Genomic DNA, 22,694 nt, shown 5'->3' on the forward strand with positions numbered 1-22,694 from the left:
CCAGGATCGGGAAAATCAGTGAACCGCGAGCACTGGGTGGTGGGAGATGTGGAGTGGGGGCATCGCTGCGTGTCCCAGATTTGCTCCCTCCCACCAATCCCAGCAGGATTTTAATTATTATTTTGATTTAACCGAGCCAGGATTGTTTAGGATCCCACCGGAATAATGGGTGGGGTCGAGGGGATCCAAGGGATGCCGAGCCCCACAGCCCGGCCGTCCCTGCCGGAATCCTCAGCGCGCTCATAAATCCTATTGTCTCTCCCGCCTCATGGATAATGCCGGCACGGCAGGGGCGAGACCTGCCCCTTCCCAGCGTGGGATTCCCGGGAATCTCGGTGGGTGGCCGGGGACAATCCCCACCCCCCGGCGCCCCATCCCCCGCCTCTCCTTACAAAGGGGGGATAAATAATCCCTTTATAAGGAGGGGATGGAGGAGCGGCTGGCCGGGATGCAGCGGGACGGGATGCAGCGGGACGGGATGCAGCGGGACGGGATGCAGCGGGACGGGATGCAGCGGGACGGGATGCAGCGGGACGGCGATTTCTCTCGGGATGTTCCCCAGCCCCCTGGGATGGGAACCCACCCATCTGCAAATCCCACAGCGTCAACCCCGGGGCTGGATAAAAACGCAGCCTCCGGGTTTCCCTCGCAAATATTCCTTCAAATTTCTGTGTGAGCTGGGAAAGCTCAGCAGGACAGATCTCTCCCTCCCACCGGGATATTTGACAAAGACAAGGAGATGGGGATCCTGCTGTCACCAAGAGCATCGATGGCAGCACGAGAGAGGATTTCATGGCTTTAAAGGCAGGATAAAAGCTTTCCAGGAGCCTCCCTGTCCATATGGATACTCGCTCTCCCGCATTTCCCAACACCGGCAGCTACAAACCCACCCCCAGGCCCCTGGAACCCACTGGAAGTGGGATGGGGGTCCCGATGCCAAGCCAGGCTTGACCCTTGGAGAGCTCAGGGACCAGGTTGTGAATGATGCCAGGAAATCCAGGGTGCAGCTTCCCGGGAGAGTGGGTGTCTTGGGACATGTTTGGCAGCACAAGGAGGAGGACGGAGACGTGGAAGTGGCCGGAGGTGAGGCCACGGCTCCATAAACCCCCTCAGAGTGTTTTATTCCCACTCTCTGCCCCCCTGGCTGGGATCTGGGCACCACAGAGCTGGCACAAGGCCGGCGGCTCTGGCATGGATCGGCTGCTTCCTAGACATCTGGGACCATGCCAGGAAAGATTGAGGTTTAATCCTGTGCCAACAGCTGCCCCAGGCCCGGATCAGCCCTGGCACCGTCCCCCTTCCCTGACCTTCCCACCCCAACCCGCCCCCTGTAACTGGACACCGACGGGTTGTTTTTCCAGTCTTGTGACACCGGGAAATGTCAGATCCCAACAGCCCTGGGGTGGGTGGGATGGGGTGACACCAAAGGGGTGGAGACACCTGGATTTGGGGAGCGTCCTGGGATGGGGCATTGGGACCTGGCTCCTGCTCTGGCCATGCTCAGAGACAGAAAATGAGAGGCATAACTGAGCCTGAAAGTTTGGAAAACAGCATTCCTGGGGGGTCAAACCACCCCCAGACCGCTGGGACGCTGTTTTACAGGAATTCAGCCCTTCCCAAGCTCCTGTTCCTAAGTGTGACCCCTCATCACTCTGACTCCTGATAAATTTGCCCCCTAAAAAACATGACCTACATAAAATGAGGTTCTTAATAATTCTGACCCTTAGCAACTGTGATCCCTAAAAAACATGGTGCCTAATAACCCTTACCCCCAATAACTGTGATCCCTGAAAAATGAAGTCCCTAATAATGGTGAACCCTAATTACCCTGACCCCTCATAACTGTGACCCCTAAAAAAAAAATCCCTAAAAAATGTGGTCCCTAATAACTGTGACCCCTAAAAAGCATGGTCCTTAAAAACTATGACCCTTAATAAACTGTAGTTCCTAATAACCATAACCACTAATAACACTGATCCCTTAAAATCAGTCTCTAATCACCATGACCCTTAACAACCCCAAACCCTAATAACTGTGATCCCCAATAACTATCACCCCTAAAACCCATGGTCCTTCATAACTGTGACCCCTAAAAGTGAGCCCTAAAAGACATGATCCCTAATAATAGTGATCCCTAAAAACGGTGACCCCTAAATCCCATGGTCCTTAACAACTATGAGCCCTAATAACTGTGACCTCTAATAGCCCCAAAACCTAATAACTGTGACCTCTAAAAAATGTGGTCCCTAATAACTGTGGTCACTAATAACTGTGACCCCTAAAAAAATGACCCCTAAAAAATGTGGTCCCTAAATAACTGTGACCCCTAAAAAATTGGGTCCCTCATAACCATGACTCCCAATAACCCTGATCCCAATAACTGTGACCCCCCATTCCTTTCCCCCCAGTTCCACTTGTTTCCCCTCGGGGCACATCCCCTGCAAACCCCATTTCCAGCAGGCCCTTTTCCATCTCCTGCTCCTGACTTTTCCCTCGATATTTAATCCTCATCCATCCAACCTGGAGCATTTTCCAGCTTTTCTGGACACAGAGAAGGAGCAAACCCCAGCTGGGAGATTCAACCCTCCCAGTTCCCCCTGGATGCTCCCTCAGGTGAATCCAGGTGAGCAGCCGGGCACAGACCCGTTTTGGGGTGACTTCACACCTTGGATCAATTTGTCAGATCTTGGAATTATGCCCAGATTGGGGCAGGAATAATGGGATTATCCAGAGCTGGCTGTGGGATAGGGAAGCTCATTAAGGAGCATTAAAGAGGGGAAAATTGGGTTTTTCCAGGTTCTAATTCAAACCTCAATTAACTTCCAGGTGCCTCGGAGGCTCATTTTAAGGGCATTAAGGGGGTTCTTTACAATTTGCTCCCCACCCTTGCTCTTCCTACGGACACAGAACAAACTTCCAGGATCCTGGAACAGCTGAGGATGGTATCCAGCCCCCCTCAGGTGCTTCCAGGTTTGGGGAAACTGAGGCACGGCAGCCCCAACCCTCCATGGGGGAACACGTCCATGCCCCCCCACCCCCACAGAGCACCCACTCCCCTCTGGAGCCCTCAACTCCCCCCGGGAAAAGCAGGATGAGTTACCTTGGAGGGCTTTTCCCCATGAAAACACCAGAGGGGAGGGGGAATCCATCCCAGTGATGGGACTGAGGTGAGATTCCCTCCACGGTGAATAACCCAGGGTGACCTGGCTTCAGTTTGGGGGGGAAAAAGTGAGATTTTTCCCTTCTTCTTTCCCCAGCCTCCCTCAGTTTTCCAGCACGACAGGGACTAACACTGCCATCTACCGAGCCAGCCCTCGTGTTATTAATCCTCATATTTCTCTTCTCCCCACCCAAAAGCGCTTCCCACATCTCTGGGGACACACAGGGCCCCTCAAACTGACCCGTCTCTCCCTGTGGAGTGAATCCTGGTGCCCATCCCTGTACAGACCCCCAGTGTCCCCCCAGGATGGTTTTGGGGTGCCTTTTTGGGATCAGGATGGTTTTGGGATGCCTTTTTGGGATCGGGGCTCTGTGGCTCCCAGGCTGGGAGGGTGAGTGGAGAAGGGGTGCAGGCAGAGCACCCCCTGCCCCGCCCTGTGCCCCTCGTCAGGCCCAGATGAGCCCCACCTGAGCCTCGCTGGCCTCAGGGCTATTTAAGGCTCCTGGTTTTGTTCACTCTCCCCCATTTTGGGTGTTCTGTGAGGTGCAGCATCAGTCCCTTCCTAGGATGGGGGAGCCTGGTGGAGCTGAGGAGGGGCTGGAGGGGGTCCCTGAGTCCTTGGAGATCTCACAGCCCCTGGATGTCCCGCAGCCCCTGGAGGACCCTGATCCCTCAGAGGTCCCTCAACCCTCGGAGATCTCGCAGCCCCTGGAGGTCCCTGATCCCTCGGGGGTCCCTGATCCCTCGGGGGTCCCTGATCCCTCGGGGGTCCCTCAGCCCTCGGGGGTCCCTCAGCCCTCAGAGGTCCCACCGCCCACGGGGGTCCCTCAAGCCCCGGAGGTCCGGCAGCCCCCGGGGGTCCTGCAGCCCACGCCGCCCCCCGAGGTGCTGGAGGAGGTGCTGAGCCGGCAGTTCGGGCCCCTGCCCCGCGTCGCCCCCATCGCCCGCCTGCGCCGGGGGGCCCGCGGCGAGTACGAGCCCACCGGCGACCTGGCCGAGGTGCTGGAGCGGCGGCAGGCGGCCAACGCCAAGGAGAGAGAGAGGGTGAGGGACCCCAGAACCCTGCTGGACCCCCCAGAATCGCACCCCGGGGGGGCAGGGGCTGTGTCCCGTCGTGGTGGGAGCCCCAGGGCTGCCTGAGCTGGGGGCACCAGCAGTGACCCCCCCAGGGGTGTCAGGGAGGGATGGGGAGGATTTGCATTTGGGGAGGGGGGTGGGTTTGATCCTGAGGGGCCCCAGGTAAATTTTAGGAGGGCCTAGTTTGATCCTGCAGGGGCCCTGGCTTAATACTGGGGGGCTCCGGTTAAATTTTAGGAGGACTGAGTTTAATTCTGAGGAACCCAGCTTAATCCTGGGGGTGTGTGGGAGGGCTGTTAAATTTTAGGAGGGTCTGGTTTAATCCTCGGGTGCAGTTCAATTTTAGGAGGACTCCGTTTAATCTGAGGAGCCCAGTTTGATCCTGGAGGGGTCGATGTAATCCCAGAAGGCTCAGTTTAATTTGGGGGTATGGGGGGATGGGAGGGGATTAGTTTAATGCTGGGGACCCTGGTTTAATCCTACACAAAATTTAATCCCCCACAAAATTTATTTGCATGGGACCTGGTTTAATTCTAGGAGGGCACAGTTACATTCTGGGGAGACCCCAGTTTAATTCTAGTGAGCCCGGGTAAAACCAGAAGGACCCAGTTTAATCTTGGGGGTGGGAAGCAGTTTAATTCTAAAAGGGCCCCAGTTAAATTCTGAAGTCCCAGTTTAATTTTAGGAGGGCCAGGTTTAATTCTGGTGAGCACAGTTTAATCTTGGGGACCCCAGATCAACTCTAGGAGAGCCCAGTTTAACCTTGAAGGCAGCAGTGTAATCCCGGAGACCTCAGTTTAAATCTAGTAGAGCCCAGACAAGTCATGGAAGGGGCAAGTTTAATTTTGGGGTCCCAGTTTAATTCTAGGAGGCCCTAGTTTAATCCTGGCATTTAATTCTGGGAGGACCCAGTTTAATCCTGTGGGGAGGCCTAGTTCAATCTTGGGGAACCCAGTTTAATTCTAGAAGGGCCCCAGTTTATTGCTGGGGACCCCAGTTTTATTCTAGAGGGGTCAGGTGTATTTTAGCAAACCCAGTTTAATCCTGTAAAGGCTACAGTTTTAATCTTGAGGAGTCCAGTTTAACTGTAGGAGGGCTCAGTTTAATCCTGAAGGGCCCCAGATAAATCTTGGGGAGCCAAGTTTAATTCTGTGAGAGCCCCACTTTGATTCTGGAGAGTCCAGTTTGATCCTGAGGTTTAATTCTAGTTTAATTCTTGGTTTAATTCTGGAGGGACCCCAGTTTAGTTCTGGGGTGTCGAGTTCAACCCTGGTGAACCCAGTCAAATCCCCTGAGGGTCCCGGTTTAAACTTGGGGTTCAGCACTTAACCCCGGGGGGTCCTGGCCTAGCTCGGGAGTCCTGGTGCACCCCAAGGGTGCCCCCTCGGTCTCTCACTGGGTCCCCCTGGGGGTCCCTCTGTCCCCCAGATCCGGAACCTGAACAGTGGCTTCTCCCGGCTCCGGACGTTGGTGCCGCTGGTGCCGCGGGACCGCAAGCCCAGCAAGGCCGACACGCTGCGGGCGGCGGCCCAGTACATCCAGCTGCTGAGGGGACTGCTCGGGGACTGCCAGGTGGGCCCCAAAACTGACCCCAAAACTGACCCCAACCCCCCAGTACATCCAGCTGCTGAGGGGACTGCTCGGGGACTGCCAGGTGGGCCCCAAAACTGACCCCAAAACTGACCCCAACCCCCCAGTACATCCAGCTGCTGAGGGGACTGCTCAGGGACTGCCAGGTGGGCCCCAAAACTGACCCCAACCCCCCCAGTACATCCAACTGCTGAGGGGACTGCTTGGGGACTGCCAGGTAGACCCCAAAACTGACCCCAACCCCACCCCAAACCCCCCAGTACATCCAGCTGCTGAGGGGACTGCTCGGGGACTGCCAGGTGGGCCCCAAAACTGACCCCAAAACTGACCCAACCCCCCCAGTACATCCAGCTGCTGAGGGGACTGCCAGGTGAGCCCCAAAACTGACTCCGTATCCCCGAACCCTCCCATAATATGGGGGTTTGGAGGGGCTGGTGAGGGTTTTCTTGGTATTTTTCAACTTAGAATTAGTAACTCAGTTTATTTTTAATTATTAAGTTGTTGGGGGGCACCCCCATCTCTGGGGACCCCAAAACTGACTCCTGACCTTCAGCCCATCCCTAAAATGTGGGGTTCGATGGGGGGGTTGATGGGGGTTTGCTTCTTAATTATCAGGTTGGTATTAATTTAATATTTAAAAATAAATTGAGTTTTAACAGGTGGGACACCCCAAAACTGACCCCCAAGCCCCCTATAATGTGAGATTTGGGGAGCTGAAGGGGATTTTCCTGCTTGAAGTTTTTGAGGCTGGAATTAAGTTAATAATTAAAATAAATTGAATTATTATTGGGGGGTGGGTCGTTATTACTGGGGGGATCTCCTGTTTTTCCAAGGGGGGAAATTCCAATACATTTTTAAATATTTTTTATATATTTTTTTTAATTCCCCTTTTCCCAGCAGCTTGATGCTGATGCTGAGCAGCAGTTGGGGGACACTGAGGGGGTCCCACCGGGGGGGCCGCCTGAGACCCAGCCTGGCAGTGCCCCCCCATGCCCATGGGGACCCCCTGTCCTGCCCCCCTGACCAGAGGCACTGCAGGAGAGCGCGGGGACGGTGAGTGGGGGTACCCTGGCAGGGTGGGGGGACACCTGAGGGGGACAGAGCCCCTTGGGGGGCACCTGGGGGCACCTGGTTTATACAGACACAAACAGGGGGGGCTTCAAAGCACCTTTCACCCCAAAATATTCCAAAGGTGCGAAAAAAATCTTTTTTTTTTTCTTTTTTTTTAAGGTTTTTCCTGCCATCCCCAAAATTCCGGGGGGGTCCGCGGGGGACCCCCCCCTACGCTCACGTTCAAGGCTCCAGACACCATTCTTGGGGTCACAGTCCTGTCCCGGAGCCCTGCACCCCATGAAACCAGCACCCCAAAACTGGTGGTGTGGGGGGGGTGTCCATCACCCCTAAAACGCGGGGGGTGAGGGGGGTAGAGCTGTAATTAATTGCTCTATGAAATTGTAATTAGTAATTATCTGCCCCTCCCCCCCAGGTGAGGGCTGATAAGTGATTGTTAGTATAAATCCCAATTAATTGCGTGATAAAAGGAGGTCGCGGGGTGTCGGCGCTGTTTTGGGGGCTTCCCCCCTTGTTTATTTGCAGTGATTGGGTTCTCGGGGGGGCCGGGGGGAGGGCGGGGCGGGGGGAGGTGCGGGGACACGCGTGGTGTGTCGGGGGGGGGGGGGGCGGCCCTTTGTCAGGATGCTCTGAGGAGGAGGAGGAGGAAGGTGGGTGATGGCAGCAGCCCCCGGCCGCAGCATCCTTGGGAGGGGGGGGGGGGTTTGGGGGTGGGGGGACGGCTGGGTGACCCCCCTCTTTTCCACCCCCACTCCCCATCTGGCTGCATGCAGGTGAGGGGGGGCTGCATCCCTCCCCTCCCCCCTTTCCCAGGCCTTCATCCCTCGGTGGTACCCGACCCCACCCCTCCCCCCACCCCATCCCCACCCCCGGGGGGGTGCGATGCTGCAGCCCCCCCAAATCCACCCCGGTTTTCCCGCTCCCCCCCCGCCCTGCGGCTGCCGCAGCGGCGCTGGGCGCGGCGAGGGCGGAGGCGGCGGGGGGAGATGCTGGGGAGGGGCAGCTTTGGGGGGTCCTACCCCACCCACAGCCCCCCCAGGCTTGCGGGGAGGCCCTTAGAGCCCCCCCCCCGGCCCCTGGGGGTGCTCAGGCCCTGCGGCCTGGGGGCACCGGGCCCCCCCCCGGATTTTATCCCAGCCAAGGACCCCCTTCCCGCTGAGCCAGGTGTGCACCCAGCACTGAAATACTGAAATTTGGGGGGTTCTAATTTCGGGGGGGGCTCTGCTTCCGTACTTAGTGATGGGGGGGCTTGAGGGTCACCGTCCGAGATCTGGGGGAGCAGCCCCGCCCTGTGCTTTGGGGGTGCCTGGGCAGCCGGGCCCCCAAAGCACTTCAGTGCCGATGCCCTTGGGGGTGGGGGGTCCCCGGGCTGGGGGGTTGGCTGAACCCTGACACACGCGGTGGCACTGCAGCATCAGCCCCGCGGTGCTGGGTGACCCCAATTCGGGGTGGGGGTCACGGGGGTGTGCCCGTGGGTGTGCTGAGCTGTGTCCGTTCTCAGCTCCCATCGGTGCATTGAGCTGTGTCCGTTCTCAGCTCCCATCGGTGCACTGAGCTGTCAGTTCGCAGCCCCCGTGGGTGTGTTGAGCTGCACCTGTTCTCAGCCCCCCTTCCCGTGGGTGTGCTGAGCTGCCCGTTCTCAGCAGCTGCTCCCCCTGGTGCACAAGTGGTCCCTGTTCTCAGCCCCTGCCCCGCTGCTGCACCGAGCCGTGCTCGTTCTTGGCCACCACCCACATCGGTGCGTTGAGTTTTGCCCGTTCTCAGCTGCTGTTCCCATTGGTGCAGAGTTGGGTCGGTTCTGAGCTCCCATCTGTGCATTGAGCTGTGCCCGTTCCTGGCTGCCACCCACAGCAGTGTGCTGAGCTGCACCCATTCTCAGCCACCATACTCATCAGTGAGTGCACTGAGTTGTGCCTGTTCTCAGCCACTGCTCCCATCAGTGTGCCAGGCTGTCCATTCTCAGCTCCCTGTCATATGCTGAGCTGTGCCCGTTCTCAGCTGCTACTTCCATCGGTGCACTGAGCTGTGTCTGTTCTCAGCTGCCGCCCTCAGCGATGTGACTGTTCTTGGCTGCCACTTCCATCAATGTGTCGAGCTGCCTGTTCTCAGCTCCCATCAGTGCACTGAGCTGTGCCCGTTCGTGGCCACTGCTCCCACCCATGCACCGCGCTGGGCCCATTCTCAGCTGCTGCTCCTCCCATCAATGCACTGAGCTGCCTGTTCTCAGCTCTCATCGGTGCACTGAGCTGGATCCATTCTCAGCCACTGTCCCCACGCTACGCCCGTTCTCGGCGGCTGCTCCCATTCTCAGTTCCCACCAGTGCACTGAGCTGTGCCCATTCTCAGCTGTCAGTCCCATCCGTGTATTGAGCTGCACTCGTTCTCAGCTCCCATCCGTGCACCGAGTTGTGCCCGTTCTCAGCCACAGTCCGTTAGTGCGCATGCACTGAGCTGCCCGTTCTCTGTGCCCATCACTGTGCTGAACTGTGCCCGTTCTCAGCTGTCACTTCCTCAGGGAGTGTAACCGAGGCCGGGCGGTGCAGGCAGCAGAGGATTCCCCCCCCCGTCCCGGGTGTCCCCAACCTGCCAACTCGTCACCCCTGGGGCAGGGCGGGGCCGCCCGGGCCTTATCTGCGGGGTGCAGCTGTGGGGTATCTCGGTGGCTCCTTCCCAATCCGTGTTTGGGGCATGGTGCGGGTGCCGGGGGTGACGCCGCGCGTCCCGCAGGATGAGCACGGCCGCCAGCCCCGAGCCCCTGCCCGAGCCCCCCGGGCCCCGCTGCGCCCCCCAGGACGGCGCCGAGTTCCTGCGGGCGCGGGGCGGGGGGGGGGACCTGCGCCAGGACTTCAACCTCATGGAGCAGAAGAAGCGGGTGACCATGATCCTCCAGAGCCCGGTGAGCCCCTGCCCCCGCACTGTCCCCACGCTGTCCCTTCTGGCCCCAAGCCCCCTCTCTTGTCCCCAGCCCCAGCCCTCCTGTCCCCCATCCCGTCCCGCCTGTCCCCAAACCCTGTCTTTCGTGTCCCCAACCCCTTCCTTCCCGTCCCCCATCCTTTCTGTCCCCAACCCCTTTCCCTCTTGTCCCAGCCTTCCTGTCCCCACGTCCAGCACTCTTGCCCCAACCCCATCCTTTGTGCCCCTGCCCCATCCCTCCTTCCCCCGCCCCGTCCCTCCTGTCCCCAGGCCAATCGGTGCCACCGCGATGCCACCAAGTGTTGGCTCGGTGCATGTCCTCACCTGCCAACGTCACTGCTCCGGTGCTGCTGTCACCGACCTGCCAGAGCCCCCGCTGCCACTGTGCCACCACGCCAGTGGTGACACTGGCACCAAGATGGTGATGCCACCATCGCTGTGCCACCGAGCCGGTGATGCCACCAGGCCAGTGGTGTCGCTGACACCAAGCCAGCAGTGCCACCATCGCTGTGTCACCAAGCTGGTTGTGTCGCTGACACTGAGCTGCTGGTGTCCCTAACACCAAGCTGGCAGTGCCACTTCCACCAAGCCGGTGATGTTGCCCTCCCCCACCCCCCCGTGTCCCCAATGGTCCCCCCACGTTGTCACCGTGTGCCCGGGTGCCGCAGTCCTTCCGGGAGGAGCTGGAGAGCCTCATCCAGGAGCAGATGAAGAAGGGGAACAACTCGTCGCACGTGTGGGCGCTGCGGCAGATCGCCGACTTCATGGCCACCACGTCCCCCGCGGCCCTGCCCACCTCCCCCATGGGTACGCAGGGCATGGGGGGGGTTGGGGGCACTCACGGGAGGTGTAATCTGTGGGGGCATGGGTGGGAAAACCCACAAAACCTTGGGAGCCACCAAACCTTTGAGGGGCACCAAAATCTTTGGGGCCACACCTTGAGGGTCACCAAACCTTTGGGACCTGTGGGATCCCCAAAACCTTTCAGATCATCAGACCTTCGGGACCTTGGGGGGCCACCAAACCCTTGGGAACCCCACAACACTTTGAGGAACACCAAATCTTTGAGGCCACCAAACCTTGGGGCCAACCAAACCTTCGAGGCCTTGGGGACCCCCAGAACCTCAAGGGCTACCAATCGAACCTCGGCGACCACTAAAACCTTTGGGGTCACTGAACCTTGAGGGCCAGCAAACCACGGGGGCCACCAAACCCATCCCCACAACTCCCCACTCCCCCATCCCTGGTGAACCCCCCTGCGGCTCGGGGGGTCCCAGCACTGACGAGGGGTCCCCAATGCCCAGGGCTGGCGTCGGTGACCCCCATTAACGACCTGCACGGGACGGAGGGGCCGGCGCTGGCCAAGGGCGAGCGGCTGATGCGCTGCAAGGTGGGCAGCATCCACCGGCTGCTGGACCTGTACGGCTGGGCACAGCTGGGGCACGCTGCCGTCACAGTGAGCACCCCGAAACCGGCACGGGGGGCTTGGGGAGGGCCTAGGGAAGTTACGGGGGGATCAGGGTTGTCTGGGGGCCATTTGGGGGAGTTAAGGGGGGTTTGGGACCTGCTGGACCTGTACAGCTGAGCGCAGCTGGGGAATGCCACTGTCATGGGCACACCCCACAGCTTGGACAGGGGGGATTGGGTTGTTTTGGGGGGATTTCAGGGAGTTTGGGGTTATTCTGGGGGTGTTGAGGGGGATTGGAGATGTTTTGGGCCCTGCTGGACCTGTACATCTGGGCACAGCTGGGGAATGCTGCTGTCACTGTGAGCACCCCAAAACCGGGACGGGGGGGATTGGGGTATGTTGGGGTTGTTTGGGGGGGACTTAGGGAAGTTTGGTGGCTGGTGGGGGGTTTAGGGAGATTTGGGGGAGTTAGGGGGGTTTGAGACCTGCTGGAGCTGTACAGCTGAGGGCAGCTGGGGCACGTTGCTGTTACCGTGAGCACCCCAAAACTGGGATGGGGGGCTTGGGAGGACTGGGGGGATTTGGAGGAGTTTGGGGGGAAGCTGGGGTTATTTGGGGGAATTAGGGGGGGATTGGAGGGGTTTTGGGTCCTGCTGGGCCTGTACAGCTGGGTGCAGCTGGGGAACGCTGCTGTCACCACGAGCACCCTGAAACCAGAATGGGGGGGCCTGGGGGCTTTGGGGGGAGTTTCAGGGGAGTTGTGGTATTTTGAGAGGGGTTTCAGGGGGTTTGGGTTGTTTTATTGGTGTTTGGTGTTGTCTGGGGGGTTTGGGGCCCTGCTGGACCTGTAGAGCTGGGCACAGCTGGGGCACATCACCATCACCATGAGCACCCAGAAAGGCCACGGAGGGCTTGGGTTGTCTGGGGGTTGTTTTAGGGGGATTTGGGGGAGTTAAGGGGGTTTGGGGACCTTTGGGGGGGTTGGAGATTTGGGGGAAGTTGGGGATTTTTAGGTGGTTTGGAGAGTTCTTGAGGGGAGTTGGGGGTTTGGGAGGTTGGGATTTTGGGGGGTTGGGGATTTTGTGGTATTTTTTTGGAGGGGGAGTTTGAGGGGCTTGGGGCTTTGTGAGTAGTTGGGGGGTTCTTTAGGGGTGTTGGTTTGGGGGGGGGAGATCGTAGATTTTTTTAAGGGTTTGGGAGTGTTTGGAGGAGTCATTTTTGGGGGGGAGATGGCAGATTTTTTAAAGGGTTTGGGAATGTTTGGAGGGGTCATTTTCTGGGGGGGACGCAGGATGTTTTGGGGAGGGTCTTGGCTTGTTTTTCACGCCCCTCTGTCCCCCTCTGTGACAGCTGAGGGTCAGCAAGGAGCAGGAGCACTTCTTGGTGGCCCCGCAGGGGTTGGCATGCAGCGAGGTGACCGCGGCCAGCCTGGTGAGCCCCCCGCCCCTAACCCCGACCCCACGCTGCCTGTCTGGGGGGCAGGCCCGGCCCCCCTGACGCCGCCGCGCCCCCCAGGTGAAGGTGAACGTGCTGGGGGCCGTGGTGGAGCCCGGCAGCACCGGCTTCGCGCCCGACGCCCGCAGCTTCAGCCTCCACGCCGCGATCTACGCGGCGCGCCCCGACATCCGCTGCATCGTGCGGCTGCACACCCCGGCCGCGGCCGCTGTACGGACCGGGGGGCTTCGGGGGGCTTTGGGGGGGCTTGGGGGGCTGCACACCCCGGCCACGGCCGCTGTACGGACTGGGGGGCTTCGGGGGATTTTGGGGGGGCTCAGGGGGCTGCACACCCCAGCCGCTGTACGGACCGGGGGGCTTCGGGGGGATTTGGGGGGGCTCAGGAGGCTGCACACCCCGGCCGCGGCCGCTGTACGGACCGGGGGGCTTGGGAGGAGCTGGGAGGGCTTTGGGGGAGTGGGGGGTCTTTGGGAGAAGCTGGGGTTTGGGGGGATTTGGGGGATTTGGGGACATTGGAGGATGGGGGGATTTGGGGGGGATGGAGGATTGGGGGAGTTTGGGAGAGTTGAGGGTCTTTGGGGGAAGCTGGGGTTTGGGGATTTGAAGGGTGTTACAGTGATTTGGGGATAATGGAGGATGGGGGGATTTAGGGGGGCTTGGGGGGGATGGAGGATTGGGTTAGTTTGGGGGAGTTGATGGTCTTTGGGGAAGTTGGGGTTTGGGGGATTTGGAGATCGAAGGGAATTGTGGGGATTTGGGGACATTGGAGAATGGGAGGGTTGGGGGGGCTTTTGGGGGGATGGAGGATTGGGTTAGTTTGGTAGAGTTGAGGGTTTTGGGGGGAGCTGGGGTTTGGGGGGATTTGGGGAGTTTGAAGGGGAATTGGAGGTGTTGGGGGTTGTGGGGGAGGGGAGGATTGGGGGTCTAGGGAGGAAATTGGGATTTGGGGGGACTGTGGGGGTTTAGAGGGTATTATGTGGATTTGGCAGCACTGGGGTCTGGGGGGAGACTGGGTGAGTTGGGGGTGTTTGGGGGAGATGGGTTAGAGGAGTTGGGGGTATTTGGGGGTGTTTGGGGACTTCAGGGGAAGTTGGGGTTTGGGGGAGTTATGGGGGTTTGGAGGGTATGACAGGGATTTGAGGGCATTGGGGGTTTGGGGGACTGGGAGAATCGTGGTGTTTTGGGGGGGGTAGGAGAGTTGGACAGATTTGGGGAAGTTGAGGGTCTTTGGAGAAGGTTGAGGTTTGGGGGGATTTGGGGGGTTTGAAGGATATTTTGGAGACTTGGAGTTTTGGGGGGTTGGGGAGAACAGGGAGAGTTGGGGGATGGGGGGATTTGGGTATATGGGGGCTTAAGGAAGTTGGGTGTCTTTGAGGGAAGGGTTGGGCTGGGGAGGATTTTGGGGCCTTGAAGTGTATTATGGGATTTGGGAGCGCTGGGGGTTTGGAGGGGACAGGGAGAGTTGGAGGTAATTGGGAGTGTTTCTGGAGGTTGGGGTTGTTTGGGCTCTTTGGGGGCAGTTTGGTTTTGGGTGGGATTTATAGTTTGGGTTGTGGAGGGCTTGGGGGGAATTTAGGAACTTGGTTTTGGGGGGATTTCGGGGGGGTCAGGGGTTTTTGGGGATGGCTTTTTGGGGGGTTGTGGATTTTTTGGGAGTGGAGTTCTTTGTGGGGTTCTTTGGTTTCGTGTTTCTTTTTGTGGGATGTTGGAGGGGGTTTGAGGGTGGGTTTTTGGGGTGCTGCTGTTCTGCGGGGGTGCTGGGGATCCCCTGTCCCCCCCTGCCCTGTCCCCCCCGTGCCCAGGTGTCGGCCATGCGCTGTGGGCTCCTGCCCATCTCCCGGGCCGCGCTGCTCCTGGGGGACGTGGCCTACTTTGACTTCCGCGGGGAGGTGGAGGACGAGGCCGACCGGGTGGAGCTCCAGAAGTGCCTCGGGCCCACCTGCAAGGTGAGGGAGCACCTGGGGGGCACGTGGGGTGGCCCTGCCGCCCCTCCCCGCCCCGCTGATCTCCTGGTGACCCACAGATCCTGGTGCTGCGGAACCACGGGGTGCTGGCGCTGGGGGACACGGCCGAGGAGGCCTTTTACAGCATCTTCCACCTGCAGGCAGCCTGCGAGGTCCAGGTGAGTGCAGGGCGTGTGATGAGCTGTGTGTGGGCTCAGCTGACGGCCTGGTGACCCTGGCAATGGACACTGAGCTGTGTACGGCCTCAGCCAACACCACGGTACCCCAGGAATGAGCACTGAGCTGTGTGTGGGCTCAGCTGCAGCCACAGGCCCCAGGACCACGCACTGAGCTGTGCCAGGTCTCTGCCACCACCATGGGGCCCTGGCCATGAGTGAAGCTGTGCCAGGCCTCAGCCACCAGCCCAGCGCCTCGAGACTCTGCACTGAGCTGTGCTGGGTCTCTGCAGTCAGTGCAATGTCCTGGGTCTGTGAGCTGAGCTGTGCCAGGTCTCTGCTGCCAGAACAGTGCCCTGGGCCCGTGCACTGAGCTGTGTATCATCTCACCCCCTGCTGCAGTGCCCCATGACCAGATCTCTACCACTTGCACAGTGCCCCAGGACCATGCACTGAGCTGCGCCAGGTCTCTGCAGTCAGTGCAGTGTTCTGGGTCCATGCACTGAGCTGTGCCAGGTCTCTGCAGTCAGTGCAGTGTTCTGGGTCCATGCACTGAGCTGTGTGCGGTCTCAGCCCCAGCAGTGCCCAGCACAGGGGCCGTGGGCAGGGCTGGGGCTGCCCCCGTGCCCCCTGCCCTCACCCTGCCCCTCGCCCCGGGCAGGTGTCAGCGCTGGCGAGCGCGGGCGGCGCCGAGAACCTGATCGTGCTGGAGGGGGCGAAGCAGCGGGTGCCCCACGGCCCCGGCGCCCTGCGCCGCGCCGGCACCACCTTCGGGCCCCTGCACAAGAGCCGCCTGGGCGAGCACGAGTTCGAGGCCCTCATGAGGATGTTGGACAACCTGGTGAGCACCCAAACCACCGAACCCCCCCGGGCCCCCTGAACCACGCTCGGACACCTCTTTGTCGCCCCTGCCTTGACGCCTCCCCACTCTCTGCTCCCCAGGGGTACCGCACGGGCTACACGTACCGCTACCCCTTCGTGCAGGAGAAGAGCAAGCCCAAGAGCGACGTGCTCATCCCGGCCACCGTGACGGCCTTCGTGTTCGAGGAGGAGCCCGCCGGGACCCCCGCGCTGCGCCAGCACGCCCAGAAGCAGCAGAAGGAGAAGACGAGGTGGCTCAACACCCCCAACACCTACACCAGGGTCAGCCTGGCCGAGGAGCCGCAGGGCAGCGCCGGCGGCCAGAGGACAAAGACCACGGTGAGGGGCAGATGCGGCTGCACAGGGCCGTTGGGGATGTTTGGGAAGGGATTTGTCTCGGGAATGATGACAGGTGGGGTGTGGGGGGTCCCAGGTAGGGGTGGCTGGGATGTTACTGATCCTGCTAAAATTTGCAAGGCCCAGGGATCCACCCTCAGCTCATAATAATGGTTAGTTTGAAATCCCACCACCCCTTTTTGGGGGACTGAGAGCCATTGGCTTTGTGGAGGTCTGCCTCTATTACTGGAGTCTCCCCTTTATGCAAAATGCATTTCTTGGGGTCTGCCCTCTATGTAAAATGAGTTTATTGTGGTCTTCCCACATTTATTGGTGTCTTCCTTCTATCTAAGTTGAGTTTATTTGGGTCTCTCTACATTTATTGGAGTCTCCTCTCTACTATCAGTGTCTCCCCCCTACACAAGGTGCATTTGTCAGGGTCTTCCCACATTTATCAGGATCTCCCCTCTATGTAAAATGCATTTATTGGCATCTCCCCTCTACTACTGGGGTCTTTCCTCTATGTAAGGTGCATGTGTCAGGGTCTCCCCCCTGTACAAGGTGCATTTACTGTGTCTCCCCTCTACACTGGGGTCTCCCCTCTGCACAAGTTGCATTTATCAGGGTCTCCCTGCACTTCTTGTGTCTCCCCTCTATTATCGGGGTCTCCTTTCTGTTATTGGGGTCTCCCCCTTCCCAACACACCTTTTCTGGGGTTCCCTCCCTGCTGCTGCAGTGGCTGCGAGCGGACGAGGTGGAGAAGGGCAGCAGTGGGACCCCCATTCGCATCGAGAACCCCAACCAGTTCGTGCCCCTCTACACGGACCCGCAGGAGGTGCTGGAGATGCGCAACAAGGTGCGGCCCCGCGGGGCTGGGATGGGGGCACGGGGGGGATCTACCCCCATCCTCAGGGGGATTCAGCCCTGTCCTCACCCTCAGATCCGGGAGCAAAACCGCCAGGACGTGAAGTCAGCCGGGCCCCAGTCGCAGCTGCTGGCCAGTGTCATCGCCGAGAGCAGCCGCAGCCCCGTAGGCACCGAGTCACCCTGTGTCACCCTGTGTCACCTTGTGCCATCCTGTGTCACCCTGTGTCACCCTGTGTCACCTTGTGCCATCCTGTGTCACCTTGTGTCACCCTGTGTCACCCTGTGTCACCTTGTGTCACCCTGTGTCACCCTGTGTCCCCAGCCCCATGTCACCTTGTGTCCCCAGCCCATGTGACCCTGTGTCACCCTGTGTCCTCAGCCCGGTGTCACCCCATGTCCCCAGTCCCACACCACCCTGTGTCCCCAGCCCTGTGTCACCCCATTTCCCCAACCCCTTGTCACCCCAAATCCCTGGTCACAGCTCTGACCAGCATTGTCACCAAGACCAACCACAGTCCCACACATGACACTGTGTCACCTCATGCCACACTGTGTCCCCAGCCCTGCACCCCCAGCCCCATGTCACCCTGTGTCACCCCATGTCACCTAATGTCGCCAGCCCCATGCCACCCCATATTCCTGGTCCAATGTCACCCAATGTCCCCAGCCCCATGTCCCCACACATCCCCCTCCTCAGATCACCAGCCCTTCCCTCCCCAGCATTCCACTGGTGAAGGGGGTGACACCACTCCAGAGGGGTGACACTGCTGTGGAGGGGGTGACACCACCCTGGAGGAGGCTGATGGTGCTCTGAGGGAGGATGTGACCCCACTCTGGAGGGGGTGACACTGTTCCAGGGGGACTGACCTCACTGGGGGGGTCTGTTCCAGTCCACCGAGAGCCACCTGGGGGACGCGGAGGCCAAGGAGGGCTCCCGGGAAGAGGCTCCCCCTGAGCCGGAGCCCCCCAACCCCTTCAGCCAGCTCACGGACCAGGAGCTGGAGGAGTACAGGCAGGAGGTGGAGAGGAAGAAGCGGCTGCAGGGTAGGAGGGGCACCCCAAAATCCCCCATCTCCCCCGGGTGGCACCCAGGGCACCCCGTGGCCAACGTGTCTCTCCGTGGCAGGTGAGAAGGACACGGCGACCGAGGAGAGCGGGGCCCCCCCGCCCCAAGCCCCCCCCGGCTCGGCCCCGGAGCCCCCCGTGCCTGCGGAGCCCACGGAGGGTGAGTGGGGTGACGAGCACCCCAAACCCAGGAGCGGGCCCCCCCGAGCAGATGCAGTGGGGGGATGAGGGGGCTGAGGCCAAACCATGCTGACACAGCTCGATGTGCCCCAGTGTCCCTCTGCCTGTCCTGGGGGGTCCCTGCTCCGGAGGGGCCGAGCCCCGGTGGGAATTCATGGCAGGAGGACACGAGTGTCCGCTGATGGCTTTGTGGGGTGCAGGGACACCCCTGTCCCCCATCCCAATTCCCGCGCTCCGGCGGGTGCGACATTCCCGTCATTCCGGTCGGCTGTGGGTGTCGGGGCTCGGGGCTGCTGGCTCTGCCATGGTGTCTCGTGGTGTCTGTCTGTCTGTCTGTCTCCACAATGTCTCCTTTCTCTTTCCTCCCCGTGTGCCTGTCACCCAAGGAGTTATCCCTGAATCCCTGGTGCCGTAGTAAGTACGGAGAGGCCATCCCGGAGGAGGGACACGGGCTCGGGGGGAACTTTGCTCTCCGTGGCCCACTCAGGGATCCCCAAGGAAGGAAATCCCTTAGGAAATCCACTGGGAAATCCCTCCTTGTTTGCTTCCTGCTTTTCCCGCTGCCTCTTCCCAGCTCTCCATCCCACATTGCTTGTCCTGCAGGGAGGGGGGAGGTTCGGGGAAGCGGCACCTGTGGCAGGACGGGATCAAATCCCAATGTTCTCCACCCCTGGAGGGCAAATCCTGCTCCTGCCCAGGCCCCAGCAGTGACTGGGGGACCAAACCCTAAGAGCACGGGCACTGCCGCCCCAATGCCCTGTCCCCTCTCCACTCCCAAGGTGACAAGAAGGTGGATGGCGGCCAAGCCCCGGCCGATTCCACCACCAAGAAGGAGCCGCCGGCGGTGGTGAACGGGAAGGACGAGGAGCAAAGCACCGAGGAAAACCTGGGAAAAGGGGGGACAGAGCGGACAGCCCCCAATGCCGACCAGGATGTCCCCAAGGAGAAGGAGACGGTGACCAGCACCCCCGTCTCCCCCGACGGTTCACCCTCCAAATCACCCTCCAAGAAGAAGAAGAAATTCCGGACCCCATCTTTCCTGAAAAAAGGCAAAAAGAAGGAAAAGATCGAATCTTGAGTCTCCCCAGAGGCCTCGCTGGCCGTGGTGGCCATCCCTGGGATCCCCCGGGGCGGGGGGACGGCTCCTGCCTCGTGCGTCTGGCCGAGGCCCAGCCCCAAACCCCGGAATCCGGCTGCTTTCCGGGTCCTCCTGGCACGAGGCACCTCGTCCCCCTTGTCACCCGCTCCTGGAGGTGGTCACCGAGCTTAGAGAGACTGTGGTCCCCACCTGGGGAAATTCCTGCTGCACCTCCCTCCCCCTCTCCCTCCTGGGCTCCGGCCTCTTCCCACCATGGGCCGAGAGTTGGATTTTCCCACCAGAGCCCGGATCCGCTTGATTTGAGGAAGAAAAGGGTGTTTTGTGGTTATTTTCTTCACCTTCTGTTTCAAGCTCTGCTGGAATGGCGTTGGCTTCATCCCCAGGGAAAACTGCCTGTTGCTTCACCGGGACAATGGGACCGAGATGAAGGTGGGGGATTGCTCTTCCCAAAGGAGAAGCCAAGGTTTCTCCTTCCTGGATCGTAATCTTCCTCTCCTTGGGCTGAAGAACCGCTTGCTCCCCTTCTCCTGGTGCTCCCATCCCGCGTCCCCCCCACCCGAGGAAGAGCAGCAGGATTTCCCTCCCCTGGAAAAGCCCCCACCTCACCGCACAACCTGCACCCGGGAAAGTAGGGAAAAATCACCTCCGGGAATCGCCTGTGTTACTTAAAACTGAGCAAAACTCACTCACCAAGTGCTACTTCGGGATGAACACACGCTGCCAACTCCCACCGGCGCCCCCGGCCCCGCTCACACCGCCCCACCCACGACAGATCCCTGCTTTGCCCAGCTCTGGATTCCCAGCACAAGTTCAGTCCTTCCTGGCGTTCCCTTCCCTCCCAGAGTTACAACCTCCCGGCCAAACCTCTTCCCAGGAAGAAGAGCCCCAGCCCTGCTGATCTGCCCCGCAGCCACTCCAGTGCTGGGATTCTGGGGATAACCCAGCGGGATCAGGCCCCATCCTCCCAATTTCCTGCAGTGTTCACCCTGAGCCTTCCACAGGGTCCTGTCCAGGGGGGTCTGGGGCACCCCAGAGTCCCCGTATTTGGGTTCCCTCACTCCCAGCAGGATTGTCCCGTGTGCCATCACTGTGGTTTCCAGGCTTTTTGCTGCTGTGAGGCAGCTCAGGGGGGTTGGATCCCCTCTGGAAGAGCAGGAAGCCTATGGGATGGGGTGTGGGGAGGGATTGGGGTGCAGGAAAGAACAGAGAGACCCCTGGGTTACCAGACCCCCACAGCCAACCTGAGCCTGGAGGTTGGGAAGAGCCTTTGCCCTGCCCAGTGTCCCCCCCCCAGGTCCCCATCCTGCTCCTGCAGGGACTGGGGGGACCAAGGGGACACCCTGAGCCCCCAAACCCCCCCTGTGCCCCCAGCCCTGTCCCCAGGGGGGCTGTTCCTCACTGCCACTGATTTTAAGGCTCTTTGAGGCCATTTTTGTCCCTGAGCCTGTTCCCCCCGGGTGACCCCCCAGGGACAGCTGTGTCACCTCCCCGGGTGGCACCGTCACACCCGGGGGCGTTCCTGAATGACAGCACTGCCACACAGCCCAGCCCCGGCCGGGGGCTTTGTCACCCCTCTGTCCCTGAGGGACTGTCCCTGGGAGTTCTGTCACGCCTTTGTCCCCAAAGGTTTGTCCCCAGGGCCTTTGTCACTCCTTTCTCCAAGGGCCACGGGCTTTGCAGAGGTGACAGGGATTGATTTCCCCGTCCATGGAATTCCAGGGCTCTCGGGCAGGGAGGGACTCAGGACTGTGCCCCAGCAGGGACAAAGGCTCCCGTGCCACCATCATCCCACGGCGAGGGTCCCTCCCGGCTGCTCAGCTGGAAGGACACGGCTCTGAGATCACATCCCAGGACCACCCTTGGGACCACCCCCCATCCTGGCTCCCTCCCCTCGCTCCAGCAAGGCTCGAGGTGGGAGTCTCTCCGGGGAGGGCAGGGATGGGATGAATCCCTGGAGAACAGAGGCTGATCCCCTCGTTGGCCGCGGGGAGGGCGATCCCGGGGATCTAGCGGGATCCAGAGCCCCTTTTCCCACCTGGGGCTCCCGGCAGGGCCCCGCCGCGGGACTTGGGGGGGGGGTGTGAAGCCCCGGGAATGGCCCCGGGAGGAGGCCGGGATGGGGGATGTCCCCGCGGGTGACAATCGCGGCCGGGAGCGGTGGAACGCCGGTGTAAATAAACAAATAAACCCCGTGTTTGGCACCGGCAGCGCCCGGACACTGCGGGGAGAGAGGGGGTCTTGGGGGGTGGGATGGACATGGGATGGGGTGGGGATAAAGCTGGGGATGGGGGTGAGATGGGGGGGATGGGGATACCAGGATGGGGAGGGGGGTGGAGCTGGGATGGAGCTGGGAATGGGGATGAGATGGAGCTGAGGATGGGGAGGGAGCTGGGATGGGATAGAGGAAGGGATGGGGATGGAGCTGGGGATGAGATGGAGCTGGGATGGGATGGGATTGGAACAGGGATGGAGCTGGGATGGGGGTGGGGATGGGTCTGGGGATAGAGATAGGGCTGAGGATGGTGTGTGGATGGACAGGGGGATGGAGTTGGGGTGGGACAGGGCTGGGATGGGATGGAGGTGGGGATGGAAGTGGAGCTGGGGCTGGGCCTGGAGCCAAGCCTATTTATTGTTACCCACAGAAATGTTAACGTTTGAGAACCCTTAAGGGTTCACCTGGGGGTCTGGAAGACACCTCTGGAACTGCTGCACAGTCTCTCCTCCCCTTCTCTTTGAGGGGACAGATGCCAAGTTCTCCTTGCAAGTTTGAAGGGCTGCCCTGACCAGGGAAATTCAGGCCTTGGTTCCTTTCTGGGTGCAGGGGGGACAACGGGAGATGTGCCAGTACCTACACAAGCACTGCCACATTCCACATGGATGTTGGCTTTCCACGTTTCCCTTGTGTTTCCCAGAGGATGCAACAGCTGGATCAACACTTGGGTGTTCCACTAAAACACACTTTCTGTCTCAGAGCAGGGAGTTGAACTTCAACAATAGGGATGTGCAACTTCAAATTTTGTCTCTCCTCTGCAGCAGGAGAGGAGTGTGACAGCAGGAGTTGTGCTCATCTAATTAGGTGGATTCTCAGGTAGAATCTGGGGGAAATCAGGCCAGTCACAAAATTGGTTTTGCTGAGAAATTGCTGCTTCCCACCATTTATCTCAGTTTCGTTTGTAGAAGATGCTGCTGGTCAGAAACAGGAATTCTTTTCTGATCTAAAACAAGTCTCTTGGTTCATATCCAGAACTGAAAAGCCCTCCCAGAGTGATGCAGGAACCTGCAGCCCATGACTGTACCCACAGCCTGTGACCTGTCACAGCCCCTGCAGGGAACAGCCGGGGGGGAGTGGGAAGGACCAGACCTATGGCAGGTCTAACATTCACATTTTAAAGCAGATCTGCATTTGCCAGCCGTGATAGGATTGGAGCTATGGCAAGAAGAGACATTTTGGTAGGACAAGAGAGGCTCCAGCCAGGTACAGTTTTGAGGGAGG

General features: G+C 60.0%; 2 protein-coding genes and 1 long non-coding RNA gene across 3 annotated transcripts; all 3 read left to right on the forward strand.

Annotated features, from left to right (window-relative positions):
- The first annotated feature begins 2,252 nt into the window (after window positions 1-2,252).
- On the forward strand, window positions 2,253-4,030 carry LOC127481917 (uncharacterized). Its single transcript, XR_007908385.1, has 4 exons — window positions 2,253-2,623; window positions 2,827-2,960; window positions 3,812-3,928; window positions 4,001-4,030. It is a non-coding gene; the product is annotated as an uncharacterized LOC127481917 (long non-coding RNA).
- Window positions 3,728-7,391, forward strand: FIGLA (folliculogenesis specific bHLH transcription factor). The gene is made up of 4 exons (XM_051811973.1): window positions 3,728-4,204; window positions 5,666-5,809; window positions 6,725-6,880; window positions 7,058-7,391. The coding sequence occupies exons 1-3, from the start codon at window positions 3,728-3,730 to the stop codon at window positions 6,848-6,850; spliced, it is 747 nt and encodes a 248-aa protein (XP_051667933.1). The 3' UTR covers window positions 6,851-6,880; window positions 7,058-7,391.
- A 2,198-nt stretch (window positions 7,392-9,589) lies between these two features.
- Window positions 9,590-21,387, forward strand: ADD2 (adducin 2). Its single transcript, XM_051811750.1, has 14 exons — window positions 9,590-9,794; window positions 10,480-10,618; window positions 11,116-11,267; window positions 12,570-12,650; window positions 12,735-12,884; window positions 14,477-14,620; window positions 14,698-14,796; window positions 15,455-15,634; window positions 15,736-15,993; window positions 16,727-16,846; window positions 16,931-17,020; window positions 17,748-17,901; window positions 17,984-18,082; window positions 18,882-21,387. The coding sequence occupies exons 1-14, from the start codon at window positions 9,627-9,629 to the stop codon at window positions 19,178-19,180; spliced, it is 2,133 nt and encodes a 710-aa protein (XP_051667710.1). The 5' UTR covers window positions 9,590-9,626; the 3' UTR covers window positions 19,181-21,387.
- Window positions 21,388-22,694: the final 1,307 nt, after the last annotated feature.

This window comes from Manacus candei, unplaced genomic scaffold, assembly GCF_025592945.1.
Source record: "Manacus candei isolate 608988 ecotype Guabito, Panama unplaced genomic scaffold, ASM2559294v1 h1tg000084l, whole genome shotgun sequence".
In the NCBI taxonomy this organism is placed as follows: domain Eukaryota; kingdom Metazoa; phylum Chordata; class Aves; order Passeriformes; family Pipridae; genus Manacus; species Manacus candei.

What these genes read in the sequence shown, in the direction of transcription:
- FIGLA (XM_051811973.1), top strand. Translation starts at nt 3,728, where the DNA reads ATGGGGGAGCCTGGTGGAGCTGAGGAGGGGCTGGAGGGGGTCCCTGAG. An exon ending in ACGCCAAGGAGAGAGAGAGG is followed by an intron (nt 4,205 to 5,665) that starts GTGAGGGACCCC and finishes TCTGTCCCCCAG; the next exon opens with ATCCGGAACCTGAACAGTGG. An exon ending in GACTGCTCGGGGACTGCCAG is followed by an intron (nt 5,810 to 6,724) that starts GTGGGCCCCAAA and finishes CCCTTTTCCCAG; the next exon opens with CAGCTTGATGCTGATGCTGA.
- ADD2 (XM_051811750.1), top strand. Translation starts at nt 9,627, where the DNA reads ATGAGCACGGCCGCCAGCCCCGAGCCCCTGCCCGAGCCCCCCGGGCCC. An exon ending in CCTGCCCACCTCCCCCATGG is followed by an intron (nt 10,619 to 11,115) that starts GTACGCAGGGCA and finishes CCCAATGCCCAG; the next exon opens with GGCTGGCGTCGGTGACCCCC. An exon ending in GCCAGAGGACAAAGACCACG is followed by an intron (nt 15,994 to 16,726) that starts GTGAGGGGCAGA and finishes CTGCTGCTGCAG; the next exon opens with TGGCTGCGAGCGGACGAGGT.